This window comes from Gallinula chloropus (assembly GCF_964237585.1).
Source record: "Gallinula chloropus genome assembly, chromosome: Z".
Lineage (NCBI taxonomy): Eukaryota > Metazoa > Chordata > Aves > Gruiformes > Rallidae > Gallinula > Gallinula chloropus.
The window spans coordinates 58341051-58357000 of record NC_140089.1 but is presented as its reverse complement, the minus strand read 5'-3'; the positions used below and the strand labels follow the sequence as shown (position 1 = coordinate 58357000).

General features: G+C 42.6%; 1 protein-coding gene across 1 annotated transcript in view; it reads right to left on the bottom strand.

Moving 5' to 3' along the window:
• Positions 1-916: 916 nt before the first annotated feature.
• Positions 917-15950, bottom strand: part of RNF38 (ring finger protein 38) — a gene marked incomplete at both ends in the record, with an annotated part of 115971 nt that continues 100937 nt past the window's right edge. The window contains 5 exons of the mRNA XM_084278080.1: positions 917-979; positions 10178-10277; positions 11045-11166; positions 12528-12612; positions 14181-14287. Coding sequence (XP_084134206.1) covers positions 917-979; positions 10178-10277; positions 11045-11166; positions 12528-12612; positions 14181-14287 — 477 coding nt within the window. The remainder of the gene's footprint in view (positions 980-10177; positions 10278-11044; positions 11167-12527; positions 12613-14180; positions 14288-15950) is intronic.

Sequence of the window (15950 nt, the reverse complement as noted above, 5' to 3'; positions counted from 1 at the left end):
GCAATTTAAAATATTAATATTGCTAAATGATTTGTGTGGTATCACAACTTTACATAGATAAAATAACTTGTAAATCAGCCATTTAAAAATCCAGACTTTGTAACATATGCAAAAAATCCCCAAGGTTACTCATATATATGAACAATCAATGCACTCTTTAGTGGCACACATTTAAAGCCTCCAATGAAGGGGAAGCTGTTTAAATAGTAGGCAGAAAGGTCTTTATACCTCTAAGTACATTAGGAAGGAAATACTAAATGTCTGTAATTGCTGCATCCATCGCATTCAGTGTGCAACTGCAAACACAAGGAAAGGAGCCAGTGTACAGTACTAGTACTGTTTAAATAACACACAAGATTATACATTGCAGCATAATTATTACTACACACATACGTTCTCAGTACATGCTGGTATATAGGTTCTCAAACACACATGCACACTTGGTCGCAAGCACACTTCGTGCATCCTCTCACAAGCAAACACGCTTCCACACCATTCATCCCCACTCACAGTATCTGAAGGCTCTATATAAGGTAGATTGCTATATTGTTTGGAGCTACCTTTTTTTTTCCTTTTTTCTTTTATATAAAAAGCACATGCTAAAAGATCACATCCACAGTAATCTCGTGGCAACACTTGGAATGATCACACAAAAACCAGGGAATGTTAGTGCACACACAAAATTAAGCTAAAAAAAATAATCTTTGGAGTTCCAATCACACTGTTAGTATAACAATCCCATAATTGTGAAGACTAGTTATAAGCTTTGTAATTGATTAAGTCACACAGTGCAAAGTAAGGTCCACTGACCCTTTGTGTAAAGGGTAGGCTGGAAGCCACATAATTAAGTTCAATACATACGTCATACGCACATGTGACCAGGAACACACAAACCAGACTTGTGCTCTTAGACTGGTCATTCTGAATCACGATGCACTTCGGAAGCATCAGCTCTACAAATTGGGCAGGTACGATTTGCCTGTAAAACCAGAAACAAAAGAGGATTTACTGTACCAACAAATACATTGTCACGGTGAAGGGTATATAACACCAGACGCTTGCGACAGTAACATGGCTGCTACCTTTGGCATTCAAGGACTGAAAGCAATTCAACAGTATTCAAAACAAGAAAAGACAATGTGTGCTGATGCCTTTTTTCAGTTTGTTTTGTTATGATAGAGTGGTGATAAGTTTGCCTATTCAAAATTATATTGCAAAAAAAATCTATGGCCTTTATCTTTAAAGATAAAGCAGAACAGCAAACTAGGCTTCATCTAAATGACGGTTGTTTTATTAATGAAGATTCATAGTTACAGTATATTGCAATCAGATGCATGCAACGAAGAAGCCAAAACCAGAGTAGCCACACTGGTCTGCAAATAGATGTCCTACATGAGGCTGTCATGTTGTCACAGGCTCTACTGGTGAGGTACCACATCTCTTCATACTATGTTTATTCAGTTATTTTCACAGAAACCCAACCTATATACATGGTCAAATCTGAAAGCGGGCTAGGGAAAAAGGAAAAGGCGTTTTGTAAAGAGAAGGAAAAAAGAAAAAAAAAAGGGAGGGGAGACAACCTAATGAAAACAGGTATTCAAGTAGCACACACAAGAAGTCTAAATTTAGCCCTTCAGTAAAGCACTCACTGAAAGTATGTCCTGTGGCTCTTTTTTCTTTTATAGCTTTCCTAAAGCAAGAAGACAAATGAGAAGTAACATTTCTTAAACTATTAGGAAAGTATTTTTGCCTTCTCATTCCCCATTTCAAACAAAAGACTGATTTCAATTTAGCAATTGTCCACGAGGTCGACTGCTTGGAACTGGCACAACAGTCAGAGCTGTAGCGACAGATCGTGAACTGCAAGAGGGTTTGGAGTGATTGCCCTGCCAGGAGAAGCCCCTGTGGAGACATCCAGCAGTAAGCGGTAGCTCTCTCGCGAGAGAGGCTGACGTGAAGTAGGCGTTGCCAAGGCAACAGCGGCCCCAGCACCACCCATCACCTTGAAAAAACCTCAAAGAGGGGAGAGAGGGGAGGTCAGCGTGTGCGCAGTGCTGACCCTGTAGCTCGTGTGGCCAAGCAGGTAAGTTCTGTCTCTCAACACCTGGGGAACTGCCTCACCTACTGACAGTCCCTGAGACCGCAGATTACCATGGCCTCCACCAGGCAGAGGACTCGCCCCATTAAGAGTGTGGGGACCCAGACTGAGGGCCTGTCCAGGAGTGTGGTCTCCACCAGGCAGAGAACTCGCCCCATTAAGAGCGTGGGGACCCGGACCGAGGACCTGTCCAGGAGTGTGGTCTCCACAAGACAGAGGGCTCGCCCCATGAAGAGTTTAGCAACCCAGACCGAGGGCCTGCCCTGGCATGTGGTCTCCAGCAGACAGAGGGCTTGCCCCACTAAGAGCATGGAGACCCAGACTGAGGGCCTGCCCAGGAGTGTGCCTGTGCAAGTCTCTGGCTGCAGGGAGTGCATGAGCCTGCACCTGCTGGTGGATGGTGGCAGCAATTCCACCTGTGTGAGGTGTGAACAGGTAGAACATCTGCTTAGCATGGGGGCAGAGCTCAAAGAAGAGGTGGAGAGACTGAGGAGCATTAGGGAGTGTGAGAGGGAGCTTGACTGGTGGAGTAGTTCCCTGGCATCCCAGAGGGAAGCGTGCCAGGAAGACACCCCAGAACTGATGACGGTCCCTCTGCTCTGTCCTGGTCAGCCAGAAGGGAGTGACCTGAACCCTGAGGAGGGCTAGAAGACGTTCCCAGCTTGCCATCATAGGCACTCCCCCTGCCTGCCCACCCCACTCCCCCAGGTTTCCCTAAGCAATAGGGTTGGGGTCCTGAAAGTTGAGGAGAAGGTAAGTGAGGAGATGAATGCAGCCCCTCTGCCTCAGAGGAAGCGGGCGCCTAGAGTGAGGCAATGGACTGCACACCTTGAGACTGCCTCTGTTAGGCAAGAGAGAAGGGTAGTTGTGGTAGGTGATTCCCTCCTCAAGGGGACAGAGGGCCCCATTTGTAGACTTGACCCTACACGCAGGGAGGTGTGCTGCCTCCCTGGAGCCTGGGTCAGAGACATCACCAGAAGGCTCCCAGGGCTGGTGAGATCCTCTGACTAGCACCCATTATTGATAGTTCAAGCAGGCAGTGATGCAATCACAAAGAGTAGCCTGCGAGCTGTCAAAAGGGAATTCCGGGACCTAGGGCACTTTGTTGAGGGAGGAGGAGCTCAAATAATATTTCCCTCTATCCCTATTAGTGGGATGATGGCTTCGGAGCAGGTTAGGAGAGCCCAGGAGTTGAACGAGTGGCGGAAAGGCTGGTGCCGGCATAGGAACTTTGGGTTTTTTGACCAAGGGAAGGTGTACTCAGCTCCTGGTATGATGACTGTTGACGGGGCTCCCCTGTCCCCAAGGGGAAAGTGGATCCTTGCCCAGGAGACAGCAGGGCTCACTGACTGAGCTTTAAACTAGTGAGGAAGGGGGAAGGGGATACCACGAAGGCTGCTGGGGTCAGGCAAGTATTTCGGGAGACATGATGAGAGTTGATAAAGTGCCTATACACAAATGCATGTAGCATGGGTAATAAACAGGAAGAGTTAGAGATCTTTGTGTGGTGGCAGGGCCATGATCTCACTGCAATCACAGAGATGTGGTGGGACAGCCTGGATGACTGGCACGCTGTCATGGATGGCTACGTTCTTTTTAGGAAAGACAGGCTAGGGAGGTGAGGTGGAGGACCGGCTCTTTATGTGCGAAAGCAGCTAGAATGTATTGAGCTCCACCTGAGGAAGGACGAACCTTCCGTCGAATGCTTGTGGGTTAAAATCAAGGGGCAGGCAAGTGTAAGTCACACTGTTGTGGGTGCGTACTACAGGCCCCCTGATCAGGAGGAGCGAGTTGATAGTGCATTCTACAAGAAGCTAGAAGTAGCCTCCAGATCCCAGGTGCTGGTCCTTATGGGGGACTTCAATTACCCAGATATTTGCTGGGCAAGCAACACAGCCAGTCGCATGCAGTCCAGACAATTTCTGCAGTGTGTAGAAGACAATTTCCTGCTACAGATGGTGCAGGAATCTACAAGGAGAGGGTGGGTGCTGGACCTTGTTTTTACCAACAAGGATGGACTCGTTAGGGAAGTGAAGGTTGGGGGCAGCTTAGCACAAAGCAAGAACTGGAGAAAGAGAGGCAGAAGACCTGCATGGATGAGCTGGGAGCTAATGAGTAAACTCAAAGGGAAGCAGAAGGTCTATGAGCTGTGGAAAAAGGGTCTGAGCACCTGGGAAGAATATAGCAATGTTGTCAGGGCTTGTAGGGACGCAACTAGGAAGGCTAAAGCCCACTTGGAAGTGAAGCTGCCAAGGGACATAAAGGATAATAAAAAGGGGTATTTTAGATATGTGAATACTAAGAGGATGACCAGAAATAATGTGGGACCCCTGCTGAACGAGGCGGGTGTCCTGGTGACGGGGGAGACACTGAATGCCTTCTTTGCTTTGGTCTTCACTTCAAAGTCCCCCCCCCCGGAACCCACAGACACTGGATGAAAGAAGTAATGTTTGGGAAATGAAGAGCTTCCCTCTGCTTGATGTGGGGGTGGTTCAGGAGCATCTCAAAGGGATTAATGCACACAAATCCATGGGCCCGGATGGGATGCATCCACATCTCCTGAGGGAGCTGGCGGAGGTGATTGCTGAGCTGCACTCTATCATCTTCGACAGGTCTTGGAGAACAGGAGAAGTGCCTGAAGACTGGAGGATAGCCAATGTCACTCCAGTCTTCAAAAGGGGCAAGAAGGAGGATCCCAGCAACTATACGCCAGTCAGCCTCACCTCTGTCCCTGGAAAGGTGATGGAACAGCTTGTTCTGGATGCCATCTCCAAGTAATCGGATGAGAAGAAGGTCATGAGGAGCAGTCAGCATGGATTCAGCAAGGGGAGATCGTGCTCGACCAATCTCATCCTCCTATGATGTCATCACCAGCTGGGTAGATGGAAGGAAAGCAGTGGATGTCATCTACCTTGACTTCAGCAAGGCTTTTGATACTGTCTCCCATGACATCCTGATACCAAAGCTGAGAGAGAGCATGGGATAGATGAGTGGACAGTGAGATGGATTGAGAATTGGCTGTCAGACCGAGCTCAGAGAGTGGTGATCAGTGGAGCAGAATCTGACTGGAGACCTGTGACTAGCAGTGTACCCCAGGGCTCGGTGTTGGGTCCAGTCCTGTTTCATATCTTCATTGACAACCTTGATGAGGGAATAGCATCCACCCTCAGCAAGTACCCGATGATACAAAGTTGGGAGGAGTGACTGACACACAGGAACACTGCGCTGCCATCCAGCGAGACCTGGACAGGCTGGAGAGCTGGGCAGGGAGAAATCAGATGAAGTTCAATGAAAGCAGGTGTAGAGTCTTGCACCAGGGAAGGAATAACTATTTGTATCAGTACAGGCTGGGGGATGACCTGCTGGAGAAGAGCTCTGTGGAGAGGGACCAGGGGGTCTTGGTTGATGACAGGTTGACCATGAGCCAGCAGTGTGCCTTGGTGGCTCAGAAAGCCAATGGGATCCTGAGGTGTGGAGGAGTGTGGCCAGCAGGTCAAAGGAGGTGATCCTCCCCCTCTACTCTGCCCTGGCCAGGCTCCACCTGGAGTATTGCTCCCTGGTATAAAAAAGACAGGGATGTCCTGGAGAGAGTCCAGAGAAGGGCTACAAGGATGATTAAGGCCCTGGAGCATCTCCCCTGTGAGGAGAGTCTGTATAAGCTGGGGCTGTTCAGTCTTGAGAAGAGAAGACTAAGGGGGGATCTAATTAATGTCTATAAGTATCTTAAGCATGGAATGCAGGGGGAATCAGCCAGCCCCTTTTCAGTGGTCTGTGGAGACAGTACAAGGGGCAATGGCTGCAAGTTGGAGCACAGGAGTTCCACACCAACATGTGGAAGAACTTTTTTACAGTGAGGGTGACAGAGCACTGGAACAGGCTGCCCAGGGAGGTGGTGAAGTCTCCTTCTCTGGAGATACTCAAGACCTGTCTGGACGCCTATCTGTGCAATATGAACTATGGAGCTGCTTTGGCAGGGGGCTTGGACCCGATGATCTCTTGAGGTCCCTTCCAACCCCTATCATTCTATGAAATGATGAGAAAAAGCCCAAATCAAACATGTAACATCTATGATAAGACATTTCCTTTGTGAAGGGTAAAGAATTCTCTTCCCTGCCCAGAATTCTGAATTTCTGTTGTGGTTTTGCGTTGCTTTGTTCTGGTGTAGAGATGGGGGGGCAGCAAGGGTGGCTTCTGCAAGAAGCAGCAAGAAGCTCTTTGTAGGGCCCAGAGAGCAAACACCAGCTGGCCCAAGGATGGACCTGCCGCTGACCAAGGCTGAGCCCATCAGCCAGGGTCACATTTAGGAGAAAGTTGCCCCATTTTGCCACCAGAGAAGGGAGTGAGAAGATGTAAGAAACTGTGCATGCACCAAGACCAGTGAAGAAGGCAGGGAAGAGGTGTCACAAGTGCCAGAGAGAAAGGTGCCATCGCAGCCTGTGGAGAAACCTGTGGTGAAGCAGGCTGCCCCCTGGAAGATGATGGGGAGCAGAGATCCCACTGGCAGCCCGTGGAGAGACCCCATGCTGGAGCGGGTAGACATGTGGAAGACTCTATGACTTGTGCTGAAACAAGTCCCTGGCAGGAGATTTGCAGCCCGTAGAGAGAGACAGAGAGGCTCGTGTCAGAGCAGGTTTGCTGGAGGACTTGTAACTCAGTGGGAGACCAGGCTGGACCAGTCTGGGCCAAAGGGACTGCCCCTCACAGAAGTGACCCACGCTGGGGCAGTTGGTGAAGAGCTGAAGGCCTGTGGGAAAGGATTCATGCTGGAGAAGTTAATGGAAGACTGCCTCCTGTGGGTGGGACCCCACACTGGAGCAGGGGAAGAGTGTGATCAATGCCCCTCAACTCCCACTCAGAAGGAAAACAACTTGTGAGGAACTGACCAAAACACTCATTCCCTCCCCTGTGCCATTCTGGGGGGAGAAGAGAAATTGTAAAGTGGTCTACTAAGAAGGGAGGGGTGGGGGGAGGTGCTTTAAGACCTGGCTGCACTTCTCATTGCCCGACTCAGGTGTCACTGGGTGTGCAGTGCAGTGTAATAAATTACAGTTTCTTTCCTTTATTCTGTGCTGAGTCTGTTCTGCCCATGACGCTGACTGTGGAATGATCTCTCCCTGTCCTTATCTCCTAAGCCTCTCAATAGGTATTTTCTCCCCTGTCCAGCTGAAAAGGGGAGTGATAGAGTGACTTTGGTGGGCATCTGGCCTCCTGACACGGTCAAACCACTACAAGTTCATAGTTCCCAAAATTGCAGGACCAACCTCTTGTCAAACTGCAACTTTTGCTAAGGTAGACAAAGTTTTGAATTAAAATTCAAGTGAGAGCATGAAGAAATGTGGCTCTGCAGGCCATAGCTCAGAAATCATTGCCACAACTTTCAAATCCAAACAATATATTCCATTGAAAGTAACATGTTATTACTGAAAAAAAATAATTAAAAATAACAGGTAAAATGAGGGTATATTTTACCTGGTAATTTCTACTTTTATTACTGTTTTACAGTTTATATTCTAGTTATTGCTTCATAGTTGTTCTAAAACATGGATTGGAAAATCAATTAAAAATGTATTTCTTGTTCTTTTGCTACCAGTTTTGAAAGTACTTGAGGACAATTCCGTTAGTTGCTTACTGCTTTGTACCTACATTATTCTAGATAAAATTCATTAACGATTTTTAAAATAAATGGCTTGTTCTTAAAAATTCAATAGATTAATGAATCAAGAGGTATTTGCTTAGGTAACTGATTAAGTATCTACCATTTCTGGCATGAAACAGAGAATTCAGTGGGAGTAATGGCAGAAATAAACCCACTGTGCCAGGTTAAAATGAATACTGATGGGCAGGTGCAGCGTTGTGTTTTAAGTAACTTTTCAAGATCCCACATAAACCGTTTTAAATTTAGTTGCATTCTTGTGCCTTTCAGGAAATTCATTCCCCCATTCCTGACATAACTCCTTGGTGCAAAAAGAGGAACAAGGTGGGCATAATACCGTAATATTGACCTTCGTAACTAGTCACTCTTTCAGGCAAACCTACTTTTTGTACTGCAAGGAAAGAGTGCTGCACAATGAACTGATTTATTTCTAAGTATTTTGCAAATGTTAAGAGCTAAAGTGAACCACAATTAGGGTAATTAATCCACAGGGCTACTAGAATCTAAAAAGCATTGTGCTACTTTGGTGTTCATTCATCAGAACCAAGTTAAACCATAGCTACAATTTGCCTTTTCTGTTACATAATACAGCGTTTCCTATCAGAGTGTTAAATAGAAAGGCAAGTTTTCTTCTTTGTCTAGTTGTAAACCCTCAGGGTGAAAACAGGCAATGTTTTCAAGCTGTCCCTTGGAATGGTGACTAACGTACTTTACAAAAGAACAGATTTCTCATGTATTCATATTTGACCAAAGGTTTTAGGATATCAAGAAATAACCAAATATGGTGAAGTAAGAGAGTTGACAGGTTACTGTGAAAAGCTCCACCGTATTATGACTTCTTTCACAAGTCTTTAACCTTGCTTAACCAGGGAAGTACAAATTAAAGCAGGCAAGCTAATGCACTGTCAAAGGACATTTCCTCTCCTTTTCAAAAACCTATATAATCAATTTACCTACATAGAATGTCATAGCTTACAGGCTGTGTCAAATGGTCTCTGTTATTTTTTTTGTAAAACGGAGTGAATGCTACCCCTGGATACTTTCTCCACACCACAAATTACTTAGAAAATTTAATGCATTGGACAAATCTAGGGTGAACAGTCCTTGAGAAGAGTAGTGGTACACTGGAGAATACCACTTGAACCCATGTAATCTGCTCTTGATTTTCAGTTACTGAATAAGCCAGCGTATATCTAGCACAGATATAGTACATCATGTGCGTGTGTGTTTTTAATCTGACGATGGCAACTAGGTGTTTTCATACCTCTTGATTATTCCAGATACATACATGGATTCAGAAACTTTCAGTTCTACTGAAAGTTACAAGCATTGTTATGCAAACAATTACGCTGGCCTTAAATTTTCTAGAAGCCTTAGAATACTGTGGGTATGGTAGTAGCCCAAGAGCAATTTCTTATCCCAGTTTTTAAATCTTTCTCATTATTCCTGCTACCTTGTTAGCCAAATAATGCAGTGAATATTAACTTCATTGTTTTCATTCTCTGCACTGAGTATTTTAATGCCAGAATTCTCTAGACCCTGTATGCTGTACTAACATAGGATCGGTGCCATTTCAAATGTTCTACATAACAGACTACACACAGACTAAACTAAAGCTGAATGGAATAAAATATCCAAAAAAAGGTGAGGCAAGATGGGGATCAATAGCTTGTTGGCAGTTCAGCTGGCTAATGCAACTTGGAGAGATTTTTGAGCATCACCACCTACTTATTTGTATTTCCTGATCTTCACACCATCTGTACTGCTGCTATTTTCTCTGTCCCCTCTCTGGACTGCCCTGAATCCAGATCCTTTCATTTCTGCTGAAATTACCTTGGAAGGGTATATCGTAATTTCATAAGACTATGATTTCTACTCGAGTAGACAACATTTCCACATCTGTATATATGCACACACATGTATGTACACACATAGCACGCTTTATGTGCCCCAGAAGCTAATGTTAACAGCAGATCAGGGGAGGAAGCTATTAGTACTCATTCTTGCTATTTAGGATATGTAAATCAGTTAAAGTCATCATCATCACAGAAATTATGATTCATACCTCCTAAATTATTATGTAAACCTTTTGTTTCCAAGTCTTTAATTTTACAGATTACATGAATTCACAGTCATTGTCTCGTACAAATGGAAAGCACTGTAAGATATATCAGTGAAAATAACTCTTTTCATATTAGTTTTTCCTTTCTCCAAGGATTACAAAAAACCCCTTCTTTCATCAGTTGTTGGAAAATACCCAAAGTAGACAGTGCTTCTACTGTTGGCATTTCCAGCCTAAGTATTAGAAACGTGAAACAAGACAAAGTAAAACAGCAAAACACCCCCACTCACTCTCCGCAAACTACATAATGTAGTAATTATCTGTAAAATAGGCTTTTGATTTTTAAATTTTTAATTTTTTTTACCTTCAGCCATTTATCGACACACTTGGCATGGAACTCGTGGTTACAGGGTAAGACTCTAAGTAGCTGCCTTGACTCAAAATCACACATGCACACTACACACCTGAAAAAAAAGACAACACAGTTCAAATATATCTGCTACACGAGAACTAGAAGTACTTGCTCCATACAAAATTTTACAGGTAGCACTACAACATGGTAGCTCCCTTACCCTTCAGGTAGCTACAGTAGTGCTCCTGCTTGCAGGAGTTCACAGACCAGATGAGTAGAACAGAAGTTTAATCAAAATTCAAAATGGCAAAACAATGATCCATACAGTACATTCCCTACTGATACAATTAAGTCACACTGAGGGCCATTGAAACTGGAGTATCAAAAAAAATTGTTACACTGAGCTGTTTCAACATTACGCAGCATTTGATACTAAGCCACTTTTAACTATCTCTGTATCTATATTGCCCTTTCTACTTGGTTGTGTGGATCTTTCAAAGGCAGGAAGTTAACTGGCTTTAAAATGCCACGATATGCTGTTAAACCACTAACCAAGCTCTACTAGCAGCTTGAAAATGCATTCAATACTTCAACACAACCTAAATTCCAAGTGTCACTGTAATGGCTAGCACGCTGAACAAAACCTAGACACCCTCATTTAAATTTTTAAATACTGAAGAACTAAACTGATGCATATCTAAATGATGTGAGATGACACTGAGGTTTTAAAGTAAGGAAAGCAATAACAAAAAAATAAATTAACTGTTCACTGACATGACTGCTTTTAAACCCCTTCTGGACCAGCTGAGACCGCAAGTTAGAGAAATGAAAATATGGCCACCTAAGTTGTAGACATCTGAAAGAAACCAGTGTACTTACAATGTCTGTTCTGACTGGTGGTTGTTTGGATTGAACCTGTAGGATGGAAGCTGTTCAATGTCTGCCTTTGTCAGTCCTCGTGGTTTGGCTTCTCCCAGACGTTCTGCCAAATTCAGCAGTGCCTGCAAAACATGGAAAGTGGACATTTAAAAATTCACTACTCAAACACACTCTGGTTCCACTAGAGGTGAGACCTCACTACTTTAGCTGGTAGCACAAACCACCTTTCTATTAAGAAATGTTGAGAATCTTAGTCCCCCTGTACAACACGAGCCCCATAGAAAGTCTTTCAGAATTCAACCATCTTTCTAATTGTGTAAGATGTTCTCTTTGGGATTTCAAAACCTCCAGGACCCAAATGCTAATTACTCCAGTGGCTGCATGTGCACCTTAGTAGAGTGCTTTGCTTCTGAAAGATCCCCTCACCCCACCATGAAATTAATAGTGCTGGTAACAAGGAAAGACTGTCAACAATTTGCTTCCAAAGAATATTGTGTCTGGTCATGTGAGAGAAATAAAAAATTAAATGGCAGAGGTACTGATCCCACTCCACATCTTGGGTTAGCAGCATTGAAATACAGAGATTTTATCCTGAATCTGGAAAAGAAACATATACCATCAAACTTTAAGCACTTTCAAACTAAATTTTATGTTCATTTTTCATAAGCCAACATCACAACTAAAAATCTCTCATGTAAATAATTTGAACTTTGTCATGTATGTAATTTGCAAACTCCTTCACAAGGGACTCGGGAAAAATATTGCTATAAGCATGATGGGAAACAAAAGCATATGAACGTTAAAAAGACACAGTGTAGTCTGCAAATGGTAATACTGTCAAAACTGGGGCCCAAATTCTCAGAAGTAAGATGCTTCTTCTTCTGAACTAGCACTGGAATTACGACAGAAGTGCTTACTGTTAAACTGAAAATGTGTGAGTAAACAGAGCTCTTAAGGGGACCACAGGCAAAGTGATGCAAAAGTAAGGGTTGATGATGACTGAAGAGAAATCAAATGGAATTCAGTAGTCTCAGAACCAGCAAAGACACAACAGCTGGGACTGTCTCATAACTGCCTAGGACATTAAAGAGGGCTCTACAGCTACAGATGTGAATTACTGTACCCTCCACAAAAAGGGCCAAGAAGAAGGGCAGTAAGGCAGTTTTATAAACATTACATTTAGATTTATTCATCCTATGGTATTAACACTAACTGTGTATTAACACTATCCTGAAAAGTTACACACATAAAATCATTAACTTACCCTGTTCTGGGAAAAAGCAACAGATAAAAATAAAGCTAAGCACTCCTAATATCCAGCATTGAAAAACAATCTGAAAGGATGGTTTCTGCATTCTGTCTTCACAGCCCTTACATTTATTTGAAAGACAAAAGCAGGATTAAAAGCATAATATAATGAAATTTTATGTATTGATTGCACTAACATCTTTTGTTTAAAGGTAGCTGTAGTTTGCACACCAACCTCATAGTTTTCTACCTCTCCATCTTCCACATCCAACTCAAAGCTGAAAGCTGGTCCAACTGCAGGTGGCACTGGGAGCATTGATCTACCATGAGAGCACACAATGGTAAGATACAGCATCTTGCTGAAGGAAAGCACAGAAATATCTGGTGGAGGTAAACTTACTTTACTGATCCCTCTTAAATCAATAGTTTCTCAGAATTGTTAAAATTTTTACGTTTGTAGTCAAGAAAAGTGAGAGAATCAAATGAAAAATCTAATTCTGCCACTTTTTGATACTGAGTGTTATTTTTTTTAATGACATGCATGTCTTCAACTGATACTTCCAACCAGGCTCAGCATTATTAAAAAACTAATCTCTTGATTATCAAGGTAATGGAGAGCTAATGAAAACTGACAATGAATTGACATTCTGGTGTTAAATACGTTCTCTTTCTTTAAGTGCATAAAATATTGACAAAGATAAGGAATTCTAAGTTCATTGGGCTCTCCTATACAAAAGGCTTGAAACTTCTATAAGCCTAAAACACACAATGAAGACAAACATGATTTACTACTGGACCAACTTTCATACTGAAGGCAAGCACAAACTTGCTCTCTCCCACACTGTGATGTTGGTCAAAGCAGAATCTCTTCAGATGGAGGGGCAACAGAGAGATGTTTTTCCGGTTTTATATTTAAGAAATGTTTTTATCCCCCAAGATATCCTATAGGTCAAAACTTATTGCACAGGTATAGAAATTGCAAATATAAAATATACTAAAAACCCACTAAACTAGTAAGGAATTCCTGTGCTGCATTGTGTTCTCGATGGACAGGCAAGAAGCTATGACATCACTCTCAGACAGTAAGATGCAAAGATGGACAACTTCACTGATCAGATATCTGGTGCCATTTTCATGCCAATCCAAATTGCAGAGAGAAGCTACAGATCTAGTGCCAATGTTAGATTATTTCCTTGCCAATGTCACCTTTGCCAACAGAAAATCACCATTGTTTTCCAAATATTTCATACTGTCATTTCCAAAACAGAAGAATAATAAATCTCATATAACCAAACTCCCCTCAGAGGGTCTATAATAACACACTACAGGTAATTTCTAAATGCTAATTATCCCACATATATTCCGGAAACAGCAAATCACAGGCAGAACAGAAATTCAACAGCTGTAACATATTAGCAGTTCAGCCAATAAAGACTAATAACATCACAGAAAGCTCCCATCTTATTTTCATAACTAAGAACAAAACCAAACTAATTTATTCTGTAAGCGAAGACTCCAGTCTTTTTATCTAAGAGTGTAACTGTGCCTCTCTAAGAGGATCTGAGAACCAAGTTTTAAAATTTGTTCAAGATTGTATGAAGAGTTCAGGAACAAGAGACTACTGTGCCTCAAAAACCCTAAAAAACCCTACATAGAACAAAACAGTTCACTTATATTTTTCATTGCTCAAGGGTATTTTTCAAAACAGGCTGAAAAATTTACAGAGAAATGAAGTTCTCCTCTTCACTCGGACTAGTGAACTATGCTGTTCTCTGCTAGAGTTCAACCACAAGAAGTGCTTAGACTTGTGTAGAAAGTCACGTGACTTCTTAATAGCTTACGTGGAAGCTTAATAGCTTACGTGGAAGGAAATGTACTTTGAACTTACAGCACATAAGGTAATAGGCTGGGATGGTAAGGGTGTGGTGGTATTGGCTGCTGTGAGCGGTATCTGCTGCGCCCTGTGAGTCTTCGAGGCATGAAAGATGGGTAAGGCTGCAAGAAAGAAGAAAGTAAGCTTCAACTGGAACTTGTGGAACTGGAACTTGTGTCCAGTTCTGGGCTACCCAGCACAAGAGAGACATGAACATACTGGAGAGGGTCCAACAAAAGGCCACTAAGAAGGGACTGGAGCATCTCACATATAGTAAAGGCTGAGATCTGGGACTGTTCAGCCTAGAGAAAAGAAGGCTCAGGGAGCTCTTATCAATGTCTACAAATACCTGGAGGGAGGGTGCAAAGAAGACTGAGCCAGGCTCTTTCCAGTGGTGCCCACTGGCACAATCTGAAACACAGGAAGCTCTGTCTGAATATCAGGAAACACTTCCTTAGGTGAGAGTGACTGAGCACTGGCACAGGTTGCCTAGAGAGGTTGTGGAGTCTCCATGCTTGGAGATAGTCAAAAACTGTCTGAACACAGGCCTGATCAACCAGCTTTAGGTGACTCTGCTTGAGCAGGAGGATTGGACCTGATGACCTCCCTTCCAGCCTCATCCAGTCTGTGAGTCTGTGATGCAACATTTTGTTTCTTACTCATGAAATGAAATCTGAATATTGAAATCCATTTTTAATAAAAAAACCCCCACCAAAACCAACAACAGCTCCCCCTCAAACCCAAAAGAACCTCAGCCACAATTTGAAATTACTACCATCAGTAAGACACAATCACAGCATTCCACGTGAAACGTACCAGCACACAACAGAAATCCCTGCAAGCTTTTGTGTGCTTGGACTATATGCAAGCTGGTTTGGGAAACAGGACTTGAACTGCTCACTCTCTTGTAAATATAAAAGCCCAGGCTTTAGACTTGGTTTTATTATGCAGGCTTGCCCACAAGTGGTTAACTACAGAAGCACTGAAAAAAAGTCTTTAAAAAAAGATTTAACACCTCCCCTCTTTAATAAAACCCCCACAACTAGCCGTGGCGTACATTTACATTTATGTTAAAGAAGGGTTGAAGCCTTTCAAGTGTATGTGGAGAGTTTAATCGGTACATTTCCTGCATCTGGACCTGCCTAAAGCTTCGATACATCCTTTCTGTAGATAGAACTGGGCTTTATTTCAACATGTTTTTTCATTTGCATGCTAAGCTCTTTAGTTGTAGATTTTTTTGTTATGGTTGATCAAAATTCCTTGCAATACCTACTAAAATGGAGACATTCATGGCAAAAGATTTCAATTTAAATGCAAACTATGTTTTCCCAGAAATATTCCAAGTATTAAAATAATTCTAGTAACTTTTAAAACTGAAATTAATGTAACAGTATTGAATTCATATTTGAAGGCATTAAGATTTTTCTTGGTTTTCTTCTTCAATGTCTGAAATTGAAAAAAATGCGAATGTCCAACATGACCAACGGCTAACCTCAAATCTCTGAACTTTATGGTCATACATAAAATGTAAATATGAATATAAAAGCAATTCTAGAGACCCAGAATATTTTTCTTTAAAGTAAGATTGTAAACTAGACATAACAAGTATCAATTTTACTGCTTTTTCAATTCTGCAATTCCAAAACACAACTAGAAACAGTTGTGTTTACTGAATGAACAAGAATCAGAAGTACATCCAGTTCATCGTAATGTTAATAAATTTAGATTTAAGTTTGCTTTATGAAAGACCATATAATTACTTGTAATACACCTCTACTGTACACC